The sequence below is a fragment of the Garra rufa genome, chromosome 3 (assembly GCF_049309525.1).
Source record: "Garra rufa chromosome 3, GarRuf1.0, whole genome shotgun sequence".
NCBI classification, from domain to species: Eukaryota; Metazoa; Chordata; class Actinopteri; order Cypriniformes; family Cyprinidae; genus Garra; species Garra rufa.
The window spans coordinates 49449782-49470824 of record NC_133363.1 but is presented as its reverse complement, the minus strand read 5'-3'; the positions used below and the strand labels follow the sequence as shown (position 1 = coordinate 49470824).

At 35.7% G+C, this 21043-nt stretch overlaps 1 protein-coding gene across 1 annotated transcript in view; it reads left to right on the top strand.

Moving 5' to 3' along the window:
- Positions 1-21043, top strand: part of fgf11a (fibroblast growth factor 11a) — an 86844-nt gene that overhangs the window by 64286 nt on the left and 1515 nt on the right. Inside the window, exons 3-4 of the mRNA XM_073836647.1 lie at positions 2000-2103; positions 12542-12668. Of these exons, the coding sequence (XP_073692748.1) occupies positions 2000-2103; positions 12542-12668 (231 nt within the window). The remainder of the gene's footprint in view (positions 1-1999; positions 2104-12541; positions 12669-21043) is intronic.

Below are 21043 nucleotides of genomic sequence, written 5' to 3'. Positions count from 1 at the left end.
GTAAATAAAGATTGACAGTCAGTCTTTGTAGTGATGCTTCAGGGTGACAAGACACAACATGTAAACACAGACACTCATGCACACTGAGGCGAGTGCATAACTTGATGTTGAATTTTTTTTTTTCTAGCAGTAACTCATAATTTCATTATGCTGATGAACAAATGTTGTTTAATGGCTCAAGGGTGTTTAATTGTCTTTGGATTATCATTAATTGAAACTGAGCCACAATAAAAAGCTTGGTAAAGTTAGTGCTGCTGTCATTAGTAGATTCAATGCTAATTTTAAAGATCCATCTAATAAAAAAAATTGTTTTACTACTTCTATTATGAATATTGCTAGTAACTTGTGATCTGAGACGAATCTTTGCTTTGCTTGCAGACAAGAAAGTTATTTTATTTATTTATTATTATTTATTTTCTTAACAAAATGTAAACAAAGCAACAAAAGCAAAATTCCACTGCTTTGCTTGCAGACAAGAGTGTTATTATTTTATTTTATTTTCCTAAAATAAAATAACTATTCTAATGACTTGACTGCTTTGCTTGCAGACAAGTGTTATTTATTTTATTTAATTTTATAAAATAATATATTAAAAATTATAAAAAAATTATAAGCATTCCAGTGTCTTGTCCGTAATTTATTTTAGTTTCTTTTATTTAAAAAATATATATCTTTAGTGTTTTGCCTGCTTCGCTTGCAGACAAAAGTATTTTTATTTAATTTTATATTTAATTAAATTTTATTTTTTATTTCATTTTATTAAATTAAATTTTTATTAATATATATTATTTTAATTTATTTATTATATATATATATATATATATATATATTATTTATTTATTTTATATAATTATTTTATTTTATTTTATTTTGTATAAAATAAAATAACTATTCCAGAGCGTTGTCTGCTTTGCTTGCAGGCAGGAGTGTTATTTTATTTTATTTTATTTTATTTTTATTTTATTTTATTAAAAAATATAACTCAAGTGTCTTGTCTGCTTTGCTTGCAGACAAGCAAATGTTATTAATTATTATTAAAAATGTTAATGTTATTATTTTATTTTATTTTATTTTTGATTTTCCTAAAAAAAAATTAACTGTTCCATTGTCTTGTCTGCTTTGCTTGCAGACAAGAGTAATTTATTGTATTTTTTAATTTATTTTATTTTATTTTATTTCATTAACTATTTTTAAACTATTTGACTATTCCATTTTCTTTTCTATTTTGCTGCAAGACAGTGAAATAATTTATTTTATTTTATTTTCCCAAGTTTTCTGTGTTTGTCACATCAGCTCTGCTCGGCTTCATCTTTAACTACTTATGCAATCATTAATCTGCTCTCCAGTGATCTTTATGCTATTGATGCTTTTCTTGAAGGCTGTAAGGTTTGGGGTTCAGATGAGGTCTGCATTGTCATGCCTGCGGTTGTCACGACACTCGGAGGGTGCTTCTCAAATCTGCATCGCTCCCGTGGAGACACATTGCCTCGGGCCATTTGTCAATACCGCTAAAGTCAACATGTCGCTCAAGACGCTTCTCACCAACGGTCCCCTCGGTCAACACTCCACACCAAAATAGACACACTCTCATCTGCAGCGCAAAAGGCTTATGAATGAGCCCGCGCAACCGTCCCAGTGTCACACAGTTATGCACACGCCTCAAGCTAACATCCCAGTTTTGGAAACACTGGAAATCCTGTTGGCTACGGCTGGCAGAGTGATGGCAGAACAAAGAGCGAGGTGTAAGGAGATTTCGCTGTTTCTCTTTAATGTGCCTCACCGAATCTGAAAGCTCATTTCACTAGGGTCTGTAATTTCAGGAGGTTTCTGCTGAAGCTGTCAGTTTTGGGGGCGTGTGTCACCTTAGGTGCACCGCAGAGAAATTATCATCCTTCATAACACGCTGAAAAAATGAAATATTGAGAATCGTTCATCATTTATTTCATATAGAGTGAAATTTCAGACCGTCCACGCTGATCTCTCTCTCTTTGAATTGCAGTGCTGTTCAACTTGATTCCTGTGGGTCTGAGGATAGTCGCCATCCAGAGCACCAAGACAGGACTCTACATAGGCATGAACAGTGAGGGCTACCTCTACACATCAGTAAGTCTACAACACATATCATACTCTTCAACACGTTACAAACCTTTCCAGACCTCTCCTAGCACATCAAAATTCTGTCATTAATTACTCACCCTCATGTAGTTCCAATCCTGTAAGACCTTTGTTCATCTTCAGAACAAAAATTAAGATATTTCTGAATCCAAGAGCTTTCTGACTCTGCAAAAACAGCAATGCAACTTGCATGTTCAAGGCCCAGAAAGGTAGTAAGAACATTGTTAAAGGAGAAGAAGAACAAAATTTGACAGATAATTTACTCACCCCCTCGTCATCCAAGATGTTAATGTCTTTTTTTCTTCAGTCGTAAAGAAAAATTATTTTTGAGGAAAAAGTTTCAGGAATTTCTCCATATAGTGGACTTCTATGGTGCCGTCGAGTTTGAACTTCCAAAATGCAGTTTAAATGCAGCTTCAAAGGACTCTAAACTATCAGAACAAAAATGTACAGATAATTTACTCACCCCCTTGTCATCCAAAATGTCTTTCTTTCTTCAGTTGTAAATAAGTTATGTTTTTTGAGGAAAACATTTCAGGATTTCTCTCCGTATAGTGGACTTCTATGGTGCCCCTGAGTTTGAACTTCCAAAATGCAGTTTTAATGCAGCTTCAAAGGACTCTAAATGATCCCAGCTGAGGAAGAAGGGTCTTATCTAGTGAAACGATCGGTTATTTTCTAAAAAAAAAATTACAATTTATATACTTTTTAACCTTAAATTCTCGTCTTGTCTAGCTCTGCGAGAACTCTGTGCATTCCAGGTCAATACACTTACCCCCGGTTTCACAGACAAGGCTTAAGCCTAGTCCTAGACTAAAATGTAAGTCTGAGCTGTTTCAGCTGAAAGAAACTTGCACTGACTGATCTTAAAATATGTCCGATTTTTTGTTTTGTCTCAAGATGCACAACAGTAATGTTTTTACCTAAGGAATATTTCTAAAAACTACATAAATATCCTAATTGAACAATGGCCTAATCCTGGCTTAACCTAAACCCTGTCTGTGAAACCGGGCCTTAGAGTACAGTATGTCAAAAAACTCCCATCTCATTTTCTCCTCTAACTTCATTTTTTTGTAAAGGGTGTTTGACCCTCCTTGTGCGTTCACTTTGTAAACACTGGGTCGGTACTTCTGCAGCGAAGTAGGACGTTTTTAAAGTTGGAGGAGAAAATGAGATAGGAGTTTTTCGACATACCCTAACTGTATTGGCCCGGATTACACAGAGCTGGACAAGTTGAGCATTTGAAGTTAAAAAGTATATAAATTTGTATTTTTTTTAGAGAATAACCAATCATTTCACTAGATAAGACCCTTCTTCCTCAGCTGGGATCGTTTAGAGCATTTTGAAGCTGCATTAAAACTGCATTTTGGAAGTTCAAACTCGGGGGCACCATAGAAGTCCACTATACGGAGAGAAATTCTGAAATGTTTTCCTCAAAAAACATAACTTCTTTACAACTGAAGAAAGAAAGACATCTTGGATGACAAGGGGGTGAGTACATTATCTGTAAATTTTTGTTCTGATAGTGTCCTCCTCATTTAACATAGTCCATGTGACATCTGTGGTTCAACCGTAATGTTATGAAGCTATGAGGATATTTTCTGTGCGCAAAGAAAACAAAAATATCTCTTTAAAAAAACCTTACACATTATTTCACGCTCTTTGATTATGTATCAGGTGCTGCTAATGAAGTTAACTGTTGTGTGTTTGTCCTCAGACAGTGAGTGTGAATACTGTTGGCCTCAGTTCCCTGTGACACACTCCATTAGTCTGGCCTATTTCTCTCTACCAGTTAAGCTCTTGTGAGTAAGACATGCTTCTGCTAAGAGATGCATTGCTTTGCAGTGTAGCAGTCTTTCTTCTCTCTTCACTCTCTTTCTTCTGATCCACTTGGAGTAGAAAAGAGTATGCCTTTCATCTTTGAAGTAAATCATAACTTTGTTTAAAGTAGGGTGATTAGTCTAGGCCTACATGATGGACTGTCCCCCCATAAAGTGCACTTAAAATGTATGAATTATTACATTGCAAAGATACCAGAATATCAAACCAAATGCTGTCTGCACACAAATACACTAGTGTCTTCTCTTTTCTTGGCCATTGCTTTTAAACTACTGGTCTCAAAAGTTGTTTCTTATGGTCCACTAAGCAACCAGAAAGTGTTCAAATATTTGTCTTGCCTGCATATCTGGGCCATTCTACAGAATTGGTGCAAACTGCTGTCCCACAACCAAAAAACACATTTAAAAAGCATTTAAGTATTCAAATCTTAGAAGTTTACTAAGATCTTTTTATTATTTATTGAAACCCACAATAATATTTTAAATATCAGTAAGCTCAATATATAAAAACTCGTCATTTATTGGGTACTTTTAATTAGGAGGTGGCTGTCCTGAACCCTAACCCATTAATTTCAACTTATATTCAACAAATGATATTGAAATATTTTTTTTCCATTGTTGTTTTTAAAAGTATCTTCTTGATTCTTTTGAAAAGTTCAAAAAAATATATTTATTTTATATTTTCTTTGTAAATTATGAGACTTTATGTAAAATTTTGGGGTAAATGTGTTAAAATGTCTGAAATAACTGTGTGTAACTTTTAGGAATGTCCCTACCAAACACCTTTTTTCTGCAATTACACTTTTTTGAGAGTTATTCCATAAAATTTAGTTTTTGTATGTGTACAACTGTTCAACTGAAATGTGCCAGCTAACTATGTGCTGATTAGCGTCTTTGAGCTAGGTTCAAAAGTATCTAAAATTGTCACTACCGAAACATTTGGTGGCGTTTTGGTAGTGGCATCTTTGTTCGGTAGTGACTTCCGAAATGTGCAGTCACTACCGAAACATGGGATGTTTTGTCAAAAATAAAGTATACTGAATTATCAACTAAGATGTTATGATTTTTGGTTCAATGTATATTCAAACTAATGAATCCTTAACTTAGAAATCAGTGTGATTAACTTTTTACAAACAAAAACTGCATTCAAAATACAACAAATCTCATAAATTACACTTGAAATATTGTTAAAAATGTAATTTGTTATTGATTTACCTCTGAAAAAAAAGATAAAATAGCAACAAAAAAAAAATATATATTTACAGTGTAGATGCAAGCAAAATCTCATTATAATTATGTAATTATAATTACATAATTATTATTATGTTTCGGTAGTGACAAATTTGGGGAGAGGACAAATATTCCAAAACTTTCTGAAAATACAATATGAGAATTAACTGCGCAATTACTAAAAATGTGTACCTTGGATATTATACAATTTGCATACATAGAGATTTTTTGGAAAAAGTCATTTTTTTTCAAGACGTGTCAAACTCTGACTTAGGACCAGTTCTGTAGAATGGCCCATCTATTGTTTTGTACTTTAAATCCAACATTCTGTTTGTCAAATATTTAGCATTGAAAGTGTGCTTGTGCTTTCTTTAAAATAAACACCACTTAATTTGATTTTGTGTGTGTGTGTGTGTGTGTGTAATCCAATTTATTTTTTTACATTAATGCATTTTTAAGTGCACCACAAATGTGCACATATTGTTACAGAGCCCTGTGTTCATTTGGGTTAATATTTTATTTAATTGTTTTATTCTAGTCCCAAATGCATCATTTCATTTTTTAATATGTATAAAATAAAATTAATCATAAAAACATTTTTATTGTAAATTTTAGAAGCTATGGTAACTAAAAAATTTTATATCAAATATTATTACACAAATTACTACTGTCCCTAAGTTGTGAACTTAATAAGCAATTTCCAATCCTCATTCCTCATTCTCATTTCCAATCCTTCTCTATCATGTATCCTTCTCTCACACACAGGAGCGAGCACAAATGAACTTTGTATCTCTATTTTTCTCTACTCTTGCAAGTAGGAGAGCATCTGTAGAGAATGTGTTCTCCTTATGGGAAGAAAGTCGACCCATTTTCCACAGAGGGAAATGACCATACCTGAAAAAAGAGAGAAAATCCCTATCCTAGAAAACCTCATGCAGAGCGACCTCTTTTTCTTTCCTCTCTTCTCTTCCTTAGTCTGAAGCATCGAAACCGCTCTACCTGTGTCCTAACTTTCATTCCTAACTTTCATCTTTTTTTAGCATGATATTTTAAACCAAAGAGACTAGTGTGAAGCCATTGAAGCATGCCACAAAACGCAGTGCAAACACAAAACAGGAGACAGGAGCTTGCTCCCGAGCTTTAAAATATTCTGAAACAATAGAGCCAAAACACATATTGTTGACTTTTGAAATGTTATGTGAGGAATGACTCATTTTCTGCTGTATACTGTGCCACGAGAAGAATACACAAAACTAAACAAGTTATTTTCCCTGGATTGAATCAAGGCGCATCTGAAATTGCATATTGTCAGAGCAGGCACTACATTTGATGTGGAACAAACTTCCTTACCGTTAAAAAAAGTATGTTCTATATATGAATGTGTGCAGTATGAATGAAATCCACCATGTTAACTTTGTCATGTTACCTATGCCATCTGCTGCAGCCTTATAGGATAGAAATTCTTGCACACATGCTAATGTTGATAGTAGGGATGGGCGATATATCGGCGGCCATATCGGTATCGGCCAGTAAATGCTATTTTTAGTATTATCGTTATCAGTCCGATAACAAAATTAGGTAGATATCTTTAAGCCGATAAACTAGGTATTGTTTCTGCTGGCTGAACCACTTCACATGCTTGCTACTGGCCACTAGGGGTTTAATCGTCGCTTTTTTGACGCAAAGCAGACACACGCGTGAGCTGCTTCTAGAGAGAAGAGAAGATGTCAGCTTTGTGGGAGTTTTTCATCATGAAAAAAGAGGACAACAGATGTGCAATCTGCAACAGCTGCAAATGCAGTAAAACAAAAAACTTCAATACTACTAATCTAATAAGCCATCTGAAGTTTCGCCATCCCGACATTTATAAAGATTATCAGAAGAAAGTCACTTCCAAACAAACAGCATTAACCCCTTTCTTTTAAATTCCTACAAAGTCATGCTGTATCAGAATTAACATTTTATTTATATATTGCAAATGCTTTTGTTTGTTTAATATTTTGATTATGCAACTAATGTTGTTCAGTGACTTTGTTGCTCTATTTATGTTTTATTTTTTTGTTAAGCAGTACATTTTATGTAAAAGAAAGTTGGCCATAGAAATGAATAGTAACTATAGTTTAGAGATCAGTTCAAACTTTTATGAAGTTAAAGTTTTAAAATAAAATCAGTTGTTCACTGTATGTGTTTGCCTTTTGTTTTTGCAATCATGCTCAGAAAAAATTATTTATCGGCCTATATATCGGCTATCGGCCTCCAAATATATAAGAGTTATTGGTTATCGTTATCGGCCAAAATTTCCATATCGGTGCATGCTTAGTTGATAGAAGTTTCAGGTCATTCGTGTACTTTTGCCTACAGTTTTATGAAGGCTACAAATTTGGACATTCCACTTATTTCATGTGCTATTTTAGCCCCCTTTGTAGTAGAGAAGTCAACATATGTGACCCTGGACCACAAAACCAGTCTTAAGTCGCTGGGGTATATTTGTAGCAATAGCCAAAAATACATTGTATGGGTCAAAATTATAGATTTTTCTTTTATGCCAAAAATCATTAGGAAATTAAGCAAAGATCATGTTCCATGAAGAATTTTTGTAAAATTCCTACTATAAATATATCAAAATGTAATTTTTGATTATTAATATGCATTGTTAAGAACTTAATTTAGAGAACTTTAAAGGGGATTTTCTCAGTATTTCGATTTTTTTGCACCCTCAGATTCCAGATTTTCAAATAGATGTATCTCGGCCAAATATTGTCCTATCCTAACAAACCATACAGCAATAGAAGGCTTATTTATTGAGCTTATGTTGTATACATCTCAGTTTTGTAAAATTTAACCTTATGACTGGTTTTGTGGTCCAGGGTCACATATTGGAACACAGGGTTAATAAACACTTCAGTAATTCAGGTTTAGTAGCAAATCTCCAACATTTTAACTTTAAAAGGATAGTTCACCCAAAACTGAAAATTCTGTCATTAATTACTCACCCTCGTGTCGAACACAAATTAAGATATTTTTGATGAAATCCGAACACTTTCTGAACACATTCAAGGCTCAGAAAGGTAGTAAGGACATTCATAAAATGGTCCATGTGACATCCATGTGACAAAATGGTCCATGGTTCGACCTTCATTTTCTGAAGCTACGAGAATACTTTTTGTGCGCAAAGAAAACAAAAATAAGGAGCTTATTAAACAATTTCTTCTCTTCCGCATTGTCTCAACCGCACGTTCACGAAAGTACCACTGCTCATGACCTATATCAGCTTTCTATGAGTCATAAAGCTCTCAGATTTCATCAAAAATATCTTAATTTGTGTTCCGAAGATGAACAAAGGTCTTACGAGTTTGGAACGAAATGAGGGTGAGTAATTAATGACAGATTTTTTCATTTTCATTTTAGGGTCAGCTATTCCTTCAACTGATGAAAATTCTGTCCATATTTACTCATGTTGTTCCAAATCTGTATGAATTTATGGGGAAAAGTCTTACAAGTTTGGATGTTGAGTTATTTGTAACAGAACTTTCTTTTGGTTGAACTAATGCTTTGAAGTGAGTTTTTGATCTGTGCATGGTTTGATCTCTCTTTTTTTTTCTCTCTCACATACACCATTTAATGGCTAATGAATGTGCTGGGTACCCTGGAAATCCAGAGGTCTCGCGAGAGCACAATTTGAATTTATCTTAATAGATTAGGGTCTGGATTTTTCCAGGCTATGTGCTGGGTGGAGTCTTGTAGACATTTGAGTGAGTTAGTTAGTGTAACCTTATTTTGCACTGGAGCCCTCAGAGCTGGAATACACACATTTGTGGAAGTCACAAATGTGTGTGTTTGTGTGTGGGTTGCATAACAGGATTCGTTCACGCTCTGTGACTAACGCACCTCTGTGTGCGTGTGTTGTAGGATCAGATGGCCCTGAACACATGGCCTCTCTCTGTCACACATACCTGCCCTAAACTCTGAGCCTATCAATAATTCATGTTTTCCAGTGGCTGACACACTCGGACACGGCCCTCCATGGGGACTAAATCACTCACACACACCTACAGCCTCTTGTCTCTCTCTTCTTCATGCTCGTACAACTTCTACTACCTTGGTCATGCTCTTGCCCTGTATTCTTACAGATCTCTCATTCTCATTTTACCATCTTTATTTACTGCTATACAACCATGTTGTTGCCCAGGTGTTTTTAGCGTGCTACTTTGCAGATCCTAGGGTGTTCTGAGTGCTTGTGTTCTATAGTGTTGCTATGTGGTTGCTAAAGTACTGGTTCCTCCCTGTTGGAAAAAAAACAGCATATGCTGGTTAGATATGTTTTGAAGCATGGCAGCTGGTTTGAGCTGGTCCTTAGTTGGTCATGAGCTGGTTTAAAGGAGAAGTTCACTTCCAGAACAAAAATTTTAAGATAATTTACTCACCCCCTGTCATTCGAGATGTTTTTGTCTTTTTTTTTCTTCAGTCGTAAAGAAATTGTTTTTTGAGGAAAAAAATTTAGGAATGTTCTACATATAGTGGACTTCTATGATGCACGCGAGTTTGAACTTTCAAAACGCAGTTTAAATACAGTTTCAAAAGGCTCTAAACGATCCCAGCCAAAGAAAGAAGTGTCTTATAGTGAAATGATCAGTTAATTTAGTTGGAGGCGAAAATTAGATGGGAGTTTTTCGACATACCCTAACTGTACAAAGTTCACACAGAGCTAGACAAGACAAGCATTTAAGGTTAAAAAGTATAAAAATTGTAATTTATTTTAGAAAATAACTAAAACTGAAAACTGCATTTTGGAACTTGAAACTCACAGGCAGAAAGAAAGACATGAACATCTTGGATGACAAGGGGGTGAGTAAATTATCTGTAAATTGTTGCTCTGGAAGTGAACTTCTCCTTTAAGATGGTCTTGAGCTGGTTATGAGCTGGTCCAGAGCAGGAGATTAGGACCATCACATGACCAGCTTGAACCAGATCATAACCAGCTCAAGACCAGTTTAAGACAGCTGTCGTGCTCCAAAACATACCTAACCAGTATATGCTGGTTTATTCAAAAGGGCCATTCTTTTTGATTCCCCTCATTGTCCAGAACAATATTGGAGGGCCCCATAACTTTTCTAGCTGATCATGATTTAATGGATTTTCACAATCACAATTTCTGCCTGATAAAATATTTTAGAGCTTGGCATAACTAGAATCTATATCCATCATTAAATTGCCCATTGAGTTTTAAGATGTTATTAATTGACATCAATTTTAAAATGAGCCCTTTTTTTTAGAACGTGGTAGATCGAGGTTTTTCAAAACCTGGTTCTTCAAAGCCAGAAAAAAAACAGTTGAGGGAATGAATTAACATAAGAAATATATGATTTTTAGTTGCTTTAGGTTCATTTATATTTTATTTTAAAGGGATAGTTCAGCCAAAAATGAAAATTCTATAATTGATTACTCACATTCATGATGTTCCAAAGGCCCAGAAGACCTTTGTTCATCTCGGGACACACATTTAGGGTGTACTCACATTAGTAGTTTGTTTGTTTAATTTGGTCTGGACCAAAAATGATACATTTGGTTCTAGTCCACTTAGCGTTCACACTGGCATTTTTGACACCGAAACTAAAGACACAGAACGTAAAGCCATAGTGATACATTCATAACCTGATTGGTCGGGTTAAATGAAGTATATTTTGTGACAGAACTCACTGAACACTTCAAACAAAAGGAAAAGGTGTGTTCGACTTAAAGCGGCGCTGCGCTTGTATGACATTAAAGTACCCATTCACTAATCGGTCTGCTGATCGCTGCATTAAGTCGAATACATGCTATGGCGTCTGCTGGACTAAGCACGCTCATTGTTGCGTGTATATGATTTTATTTTCACCACCTGCGAACTCACAAAGAGCTCATAAAAAGGCATTTTACCTCCTCATTGCTCCATGTTTGCCCTTGTTTTGTTTTGGATACACTGTTTGTTCCCTTTGTGAAATCATGTCGCATAGCGTCGCATCTTGTCATTACTTTCTGTTTTTGGTTTGTTTAGAAGCATTTGGTCCATGTTGCGTTAATATATCATTCGAACCGCACCAGAGTTTGTTTGGAAGAGGACCGAGACCCATCTTTTTAGCGTTCTCGGTCCACTTGTTTGGTGCTCACCAGGGTTCAGATGGCATCGATCACACTCACTAAAAAGGACCCCACTAACAGAGCAATCGCGCCAGAGTTTGTTTTAATCAAACCAAACATGACAAGTGTGAACACACCCTAAGATATTTTTGGTGAAATTCGAGAGAATTCTGAACATGCATAGACAAGCGCAACTGAAATGTTCAAGGCCTGGAAAGGTGGTAAGGACATTGTTAAAATAGCAAAGAAAACAAAAATAACGTCTTTATTCAACAATTATGTTGAATAAAGTCTATATTTTTGTTTTCTTCGCGCACAAAATGTATTCTTGTAGCTTCATAACACTGAAGTTGAACCACTGATGTCACATGGACTGTTTTAAAAATGGGATAGGGCCAGAAATCTCTCGAATTTCTTAATCTTAATTTGTGTTCTGAAGATGAACAAAGGTCTTAGTACCTCTTACAAAGGTTTGGAACGACATGAGGGAGAGTAATTAATGACAGATTTCTAATTTTTAGATGAACTATCCCTTTAAATCATTTTTTAGGTTATTTTGAGGCCCCCTTTGGAAGTTTGCTGAGGCCCTCTAATGTGTCCCCGCACCCTGGTTAAGGATTACTGGGATAGTGTGTTCACCCTAAGGTTTAAATGATTAACCTTTGGCACTTTTAACCACCTGATAAAGACTCAGAATGAAATTTCCATCCTCACCTGTTTAAATGTGTTAAAACTGTCTTATTAATGTGCCTGCTCAGATGTCTCATGAGCATGCTTTTTGGTGAAGTGTGATGATATACTGTAGTAATCTGGCTGTCGTCTCACACAACTGACAGAACGGTGATGTTTAAGAGGAAAATGAAGAAGCTGAATGGTTCATGAGGGATGGAGGAGTACAGGCCAGCGGGGTTTCTCACAGCAGGAACAAAGGGCTCTATCATCCATAGGAAGTTATATAGAGAGAGATGGATTGACAAGAGAAGGCATGTAGAGCAGAGCCCATGGGGTTGCGTTCATCATTTGATTTCATTTTCATTTTAGCATTTATCTCAGTCATTCGTTCCCTTTTATTTTTGCCTTTCTCTTATATCTGTTCTGTCATTGTCCAGTGATTCCCTGTGTACCTTTCTCTCGTGCTCTCATCGTTCATTGCCGTCTGAGGTTAGATCTGGTGAGGGTTGTATGTAAAGGTTAAGGTGTAGAAAACTCTGTGTCATTGCTGTGTGCTGTGTTACCTGTAGGGGACCACTGGAAATTGCTTTCCGATAAAAATAGTGCTTTGTCTCTATAACCTGACCCATTTTTTAAACTCAACACTCAGTGGAAGCCCTCCTGGGCCAGGAACACAAAAAGAGAGAGAGAGAGAAGGTGGGAATAAAACAGCACACACAGACACAGAGATGCATATTTGCACTGATAGAGGTGACCTGACAGAATTGGGGCAGATTTTGTTGAACTGACCAGCTTTTTCATGACAAAGTTTTAAAAAAATACTTGGAATCAAGGTGTAAGCCATTTAGTATGGTTACCGTGACATATCACACATTCGAGCCATGCATTCCTTTCTGTTTCCCTTGCCCTTTCTCTCCTTCTTCATTATTATCCTCTTCCCATTGCCTTTGGATTTACCTGCCTGTTCTGTTCATTCCCCTTTCTCTTTCTTTTTCTCCTTTTTTTCTTCTTTTAATTTCCTATTTTCCTTTTTGCTTTTTTGTGCTTTGTTTCCTGTCCTTCCTTGTCCCGTTGCACTCAAATCAAGACAGGTCACTTTTGGTCACATAAAAAAGCCAGACAAAGGATGGAGAGAGATGGAGACAAAATCTAGAAAAAAAACATTTGTCCAGTGCAGCCCAAGTGTTCTTTATCCAGCCCACATGTAAAACATTGTAAATCAAGTAGTTTTTTTTTAAAGATGTGTTAGCATCGCTGTTCTTTGTGCACTTTAAAGGTATAGTTTAATGAAACATTAAAATTACCCCATTATTTACTCACCCTCAATCCATCCTAGGTGTATATAAGTTTATTCTTTCAGACAAATACAATCGTAGTTGTTTAAAAAATCTTCCAAGGCTCTTCCAAGTCTTATAATGGCAGTGAATGGCTGTTGACATTTAAAAGTCCCATAAAGTGCATCTATCTATCATAAAAAGTACTCCACACAGCTCCGGGAGTTAATAAAGGCCTTCTGGAGTGAATCAATGCGTTTTTGTAAGAAAAATATCCATATTTAAAACTTCATAAACTGGAGTCCCTAGAGAGTGGCCTTCCAGCGGAAGATGCTCCAGAGAGAATATAATAGACTTGCAAGAAACAAGTTTCATTTACAGCAAAAGAAAACCAGTCTCCTGGTTATATCGAAATCCTCTGACATTTTTCTTTTGTCCTTCTAATTCATGACCTATGTTTTGTTTTGCTCTCTCCTCTGCACTTCCGCATTTGTCACTTCTCACTGGAGCTTACAGTTGAGGTCAAAAGTTTACATCCCCTTTTCAGAATCTGCAAAATGTTAATTATTTTACCAAAATAAGAGGGATCATACAAAACATGTTATTGTTTATTCAGTACTGACCTGAATAGGATATTTTACATAAAACATTTTTACATATAGTCCACAAGAGAAAATAATAGTTGAATTTATATATAAAAAATTATCCAGTTCAAAAGTTTACACCCTTGATTCTTAATACTGTGTTGTTACCTGAATGATCCACAGCTGTTTGTTTTTTTTTTTGTTTTGTTTTTTGTTTTTTTGTTTGTTTGTTTAGTAATAGTTGTTCATGAGTCCCTTGTTTGTCCTGAACAGTTAACCTTCCTGCTGTTCTTTAGAAAAAAATTCAGGTCCCACAAATTATTTGTTTTTACAGCATTTTGTGTATTTGAACCCTTTCCAACAAAGACTGTATGATTTTGAGATCCATCTTTTCATACTGAGGACAACTGAGGGACTCATATGCAACTATTACAGAAGGTTCAAACACTCACTGGTGCTCCAGAAAGAAAAACTATGCATTAAGAGCCAGGGGTGAAAACTTTTGAACAGAATGGAGATATGTACATTTTTCTTATTTTGCCTAAATATCATATTATTTCATTAAGTACTGATCTTCAAAGACTACAGAAGGTATACTTACATGTTTCCCAGAGACAAAATAAGTTAAATTTACCCTGATCTTCAGATTCATAAGTTTTCACCTTTGCCTCTTAATGCTTTGTGTTTCCTTCTGGAGCATCAGTGATCATTTGAACCTTCTGTAATAGTTGCATATGAGTCCCTCAGTTGTTCTCAGTGTGAAAAGATAGATCTCAAAATCATACAGTCATTATTGGAAAGGGTTCAAATACACAAAATGCTGGAAAACCAAAGAATTTGTGGGACCTGAAGGATTTTTCTGAAGAATAGCTGGCAGTTTAACTGTCCAGGACAAACAAGGGACTCATAAACAACTATCACTAAACAAAAAACACAGCTGTGGGTCATTTAGGCAAGAACATCCCTGTTGAAAAAAACAGCATATGCTGGTTAGGTATATTTTGGTGCTGCAATGCTGGTTTTAGCTGGTTTTAGCTGGTTTATGCTGGTCCTTTGCTGGTTTATGCTGGTAAACTAGCTAAAACCAGCATCCCAGCACCAAAACATACCTAACCAGCATATGCTGTTTTTTTCAACAGGGACAGTATTAAGAATGAAGTGTATGTAAACTTTTGAATGGGGTAATTTTTTTATAAATTCAACTATTATTTTCTCTTGTAGACTATATGTAAACATCTTTTATGTGAAATATCCTATTCAGGTCAGTACTATAAACAATAACACCCATTTCATATAACCCCTTTTATTTTGCAGATTCTGAAAGGGGGATATAAACTTTTGAATTCACATGTATGCTATGCCTACATCCTATGTCACACGCTGCTCGTAAACGAGCATACAACACTGTTATTCTCAAAATATATTCTTTCATGTTCCACAGACAAAAAATCATACAGGTTTGGAACGAACTTTGATTTTTAAGTGAACTATCCCTTTAGTATTTAACATTTTGATGAATTTAAATCAGCTGTGAATGCATAATCTTCAACCATGATTTCAAGATCTTTGATGCATCATCTGCTGCGTCACATGCATGCAGTTGGAAATGGTTTCGGTAAGCATGACTGGACACCAATAATAAGCCAAAGACTTGGAGTAGATGAGCTGCAGACTCGAGGGAGCATATGTCAGAGTGTGTGTGTGTGTGTGTGTGTGTGTGTGTGTGTGTGTGTGTGTGTGTGTGTGTGTGTGTGTGTGTGTGTGTGTGTGTGTGTGTGTGTGTGTGTGTGTGTGTGTGTGTGTGTGTGTGATATCTGTTTTGCTGTGCCCTGTAGTTCTGGCAGGATTATTACTCATTTCAAGTAGAGGGTGTTTCTGCTTCTGGCCCTCAGCACCCTGGCGTTGACACTCACACACCTTGATCCGAGCCCCAGGTCCCCACACACCCACACTGATGAAATAATTAGTCTAACTGCTGATCCCGAATGATTCTAGCTGACCTTAGACCACCTAGTCCACACGAACATGTGCGCGCACACACACACTTTCTTCTTCTTTTTTCTTTTTGTACACACCTGCACTCTCTCCATCTCATCACATACACACTTGTGACCTTGCCCTCCCTGTTTAAAATGGACTTGATTGGTCCTCATTGAGTCAGCAGTCCTTATTCCTTAAAGAAATAGTTCACTCAACAATGAAAATTTGCTGCAAAATTTAGTCTTGGGACATCCTAGATGTAGATGAGTTTGTCTTTCCATCAGAACAGATTTGAAGAAATAAAGCATTATGTGACTTGCTCATCAATGGATTCTCTGCAGTGAATGGGTGCCGTCAGAATGAGAGTCCAGATAGCTGATAAAGGCGGCACATTAATCAGGAAATACTCCGCACGACTCCAGTCCATCAATTATTGGCAAAATATGAAAAGCTGTGTGTTTTTATAACAAATCCATATTTAAAATGTTTTTAACTTCAAACCATTGCTTCCAGTTGTCTATAATATTGCTTTCTCCAGTGTTAAAGTCATCTAATTTAAATCAGGTGAGAAATATGCACAGATCAAGCACAGTTTACAAGCTAATGTGACCCTGGACCACAAAATCAGTCTTAAAATCAGCTTTGTAGCAATAGCCAAAAATACACTGTATGCACTCTTAAAAATAAAGGTGCTTTGCGATGCCATAGAAGAACCTTTTTTGTTTAAATGGTTCCATAAAGAACCTTTAAGATTTGAAGAACCATTCTGTTTCACAAAAGGTTCTTTGTGGCGAAAGAAGGTTCTTCAGATCATAAAAAGCTAAGAAACGGATGGTTCTTTGAAGAACCTTTTACTGAATTTGGTTGCTTTGACACAACTTGTATTGTAAAAAGCGCTGTATAAATAATCTTGACTTGACTTGACTTGACTGAATGGTTCTTTGTGGAACAAAAAATGGTTCTTCTATGGCATCTGTGTGAAAAACCCTTTAAGCACCTTTATTTTTAAGAGTGTGGGTCAAAATTAATGCCAAAAATCATTAGGATATTAAGTAAAGATCATGTTCCATGAAGCTATGTTGGAACTTTCCTACTGTAAATATATCAAAGCTTAATATGCATTGCTAAGAACTTCATTTGGACCACTTTAAAGGCGATTTTCTCAATATTAAGATTTTTTTCAGATTCCAGAATAGTATCTCAGCCAAATATTGTCCTATCCAAACATCAATCAAACATCAATGGAAAGCTTTTTTATATAGCTTTCAGATGATGTATATATACTAATTAAAAGACTTAAGACTGGTTTTGTGGTGCAGGGTCACAAATACAGTTCTAAACAAATATGTTGGTATATTTTGATGTGAGAGTACAACAAAAGAGGAAGGAGGAAGTGTTATTATGGATTATAGACTGGGATGTTGGCCAGAAGCAACAGTTTAAAAACGTCCCATTCACTGCATATGACCCATTTGTGAGCAAGTGATGTAATACTAAGTTTCTCCAAATCTGTTCTGATGAAGAACTCATCTACATCTTGGATGGTCTAATGATGAGTAAACTGTTAGCACATTTTTATTACTGGGTGGATCTCTATAACGCCTGTGTGTATGTAATTGATCACCAACTATGAGCTGAAGGAGAAAAGAGCGAGGAAGTCTGTCTTGAAGGGGCTTGTTGTGTTATTTTGTCTTGGAAATTCCCCAAACGCTCAGCTGGGTCTAGCCAAGGAGAGAGGCAGAGGACGAGCGTGCCGCTACAGCTGTTGTGAGGTCAGCAGTGCAGGGACGAGCAGGTGTTCTGCCAAGGAAACCCACCTCTCGTGCTGACCTGGGGTCAGTCTGTTGTCAGTCTAGAAATGGCCTCCGTGAGAACAGCAGTGCGCTGGGCTGTTCTCAGGCCTGTGCTTGAAGAAGTTTCGTGAAGTGTCTCAAGTCTGGTTAAAGGAAGAAAACACGGTTGCTTGCTTTATTTTTAGTGCTGTCAAATACAAGGTGTTATTGCTGGCCTCTGCAATTACAATCTCATTAGATCTCATTACAACACAACAGCTTGTTTTTGCTCTTTAAAATGAATTGCAATTCATTTGACTAATCATTATGCAGTGTAATACTTGAAGAAAACCTGCTGTTTATTTATCCCTTATTTGTTCGTTACCGAATCATTTATTCAATTTTCTCCCACCTTGAAGTTCGTCTGACGTCTTCCTCATGCCCCCATCATTCTGCAAGCTTGTCAATGCTCACTGGTGTGTTAAACCTGCTCTTAGTAAGCAGTTTTTGGATCGCTTCATACCTGTGCACACATCTATCCAGCAACATCAAAGTCTTATCCCAGCTTTTTTTTTTAGAGGAAATTCTCATTGACGTTTTGCTGCGGTCTTACATGAAATCAATTCACCCCTACTAGTTACAGATTTTACAGCCGCAGCAGTGAAAGTTAATGTGAAAGCAAGCACTTTTTGCCGTATGTGTGTCTGAGTGTATATGTGTGGTGCTCTGAAGAGGATTTTATGCTTCTGACATGATTGCCACAGTCTCAGTTCTATTTACCCCTCTATTGTTTTTTCTCCAATCCTTTTGCTAACATTTTTCTTTTCCATATTTCCTTACACTCAGGTTCCAAAATGAACACACAATAAATAACACATTAGTGAGTAAAAATTTGCTGTGGTGAGTAAATAAATCAGCACTGTCACCACTTACGATCCGCAACATAATACATGGTTTAAATTCTGCAATTTTAGTTGTAATAATAATAGTCTGGCCTACTTTCTGAATAAAGTGAATGCATAATACAGTAAGGCCAGTAAGATAGTAAGACAGACAGATAGATATAGTTTAAAATGTAATTTATTCCTGTAATCAAAGCTCAATTACCAGCATCATTACTTCAGTATTTAGTGTCATGATCCTTCAGAAATCATTTTAATATGCTGATTTATAATCAGTGTTTGAAACATTTTTTGGACCAGTGATACTTTTTAAAGGATTCTTTGATAAATAAAAGGTTTGGGGTCAGTACATTTATTTTCTTTATTTTTTTAATAAGAAATTAATACTTTTAATCAGTAAGGATGTTTTAAATGGATAAAAAGTGATAGCAAAGACTTGCAATATTAGAAAAGATTTCTATTTTTAATAAATGCTGTTCTTTTTAACTTTATTTATTAAAGAATGAAAGAAAAAAGTATCACAGGTTCCAAAAAATATTAAACCATACAACATTGATAATAAATCAGCATATTCAAATGATTTCTGAAGGATCATGTGACACTGAAGACTGGAGTAATGGCTGATAAAAATTTAGCGCTGCGTCACAGAAAGAAATATAATTTAAAGGATATTAAAATAGGAAACTAATATTAGAAACTGCAATAATATTTCACAATATTACAGTTTTTTGTATGTTTGATCAAATAAATACAGACTTGCTGAGAAATAAAGACTCTATTAAAAAGCATTAAAAATATTACTGATCCCAAACTTTTGAATAGCAGTATAGATAGAGAATCCTGTTCTCGTTCAGTATCTTAAAATATTACAGAATTTTCAGTATTCTGTCAATATGTGTGACCCTGGACCACAAAACCAGTCATAAGGGTATTTTTTGAAGTCTGAATAATAGGCTTTCCATTGATGTATGGTTTGTTAGGATAAGACAATATTTGGCCGAGATACAACTATTTTAAAATCTGAAATCTGAGGATGCAAAAAAAATCTAAATATTGAGAAAATCGCCTTTAAAGTTGTTCAAATGTAGTTCTTAGTAATGCATATTACTAACCAAAAAATTAAGTTTTGATATATTTACCATAGGAAATTTACAAAATATCTTCATGGAACATAATCTTTACTTAATATCCTAATACAATGTATTTTTGGCAATTGCTACAAATATACCCGTTCTACTTGAGACTGGTTTTGTGGTCCAGGGTCACATTTACTCACTCCTTTGTTGTTTAAAACCCGTATGCTGTTATGAAACACAAAAGCAGGATTTTATGAAGATTGTTTTTGTTCAACTATAGTTCATAGTGTTCTCATCTGTCATGCTCCAAAAGGGACAACAAAAAGACCAGTCCATATGTCACTATATTCAAAGTCTGAAAAAGCATACTTTGTGTTCCACTGAAAAGCAAAGATGTGCAGATTTGCAATGATATGACTAAGTAAATAATGACGTACTATATATATATATATATATATATATATATATATTTGTGAGTGAGCTTCCCCTTTAAATGTTAGTGGAAATGTTGTGCCTGTCTAAGAGGCTGATGAGGCAGCTCTCCTGTCAAAATGCCAGTCCTCGCTCCTGATTGCTAGGGGATTCAGAGGATTCAGCAAACTCTCAAGCATCCGGCATCTTCATTAACTTCATGCAACATAACATGTCAAAAATCCTTCTGTAATAATCAGATTTCCCTAAATCGCACAATCCTAGATTAAAAGCCAGGGAAAAAATGTGTAAATGTGATGTGGAACTTAAGTGCTTTTTTAAGCCAGTGAAAGTGGCTGAGCAGTGAAGCAATGAGGAATGAAGACTCCCAAGTTATCCATACACTCACAGAGCCTTGTGTGCTGCTCTGACACCTGCTGGAGGTTCAGAGCACTGCAGGATGGGAGCCAAAACCACAGTAGAGGTGGAATAAACTGCTAGAGGTCAACCTAATCCCTCTTCTCCTTTATGGAGAACAGATTTCCCTTCATGTTGTTGAATTAGAAATAGCTATTTTTATGGTTTAATGCCACCTGATTAGGCTACACAGAAGATGACCTTAGTTTGCCTCCAAAGGGCCCAGGATAAGATTGTCCTGTCCTGATGAGGGCTCTGCCTGGGCAGGGGCTCCTAATTATTGTCAAATTGAGAGGAAGTCAGCAGGTATTATAAATGACTGTTTCTAGAAAAAAGTGTTTTAGAAATTCCCCGCTTCTCATTTTATTGCGCAGACACACACTTATACTCCATCATTTTCTGTCAGCTGGAAGCTCCAATTCAATTAAATTTGGCAATTAATTAATTAAAGTTGGCAGAGACTTTTACTCAAAGCTCTTTACTCTGAATGGTGTTTAATGTCCAGTTAAAGCCTAGATGAAAGTTGAAAAAGAAAAAAGAATATATATACTCCCAGTCAAAAAGTTGTAATGTTTTTTAAAGAAGTCTCTTCTGCTCAACCAAGCCTGCATTTATTTGATCCAAAGTACAGTAAAAATGTAAAAATGTAAAATAT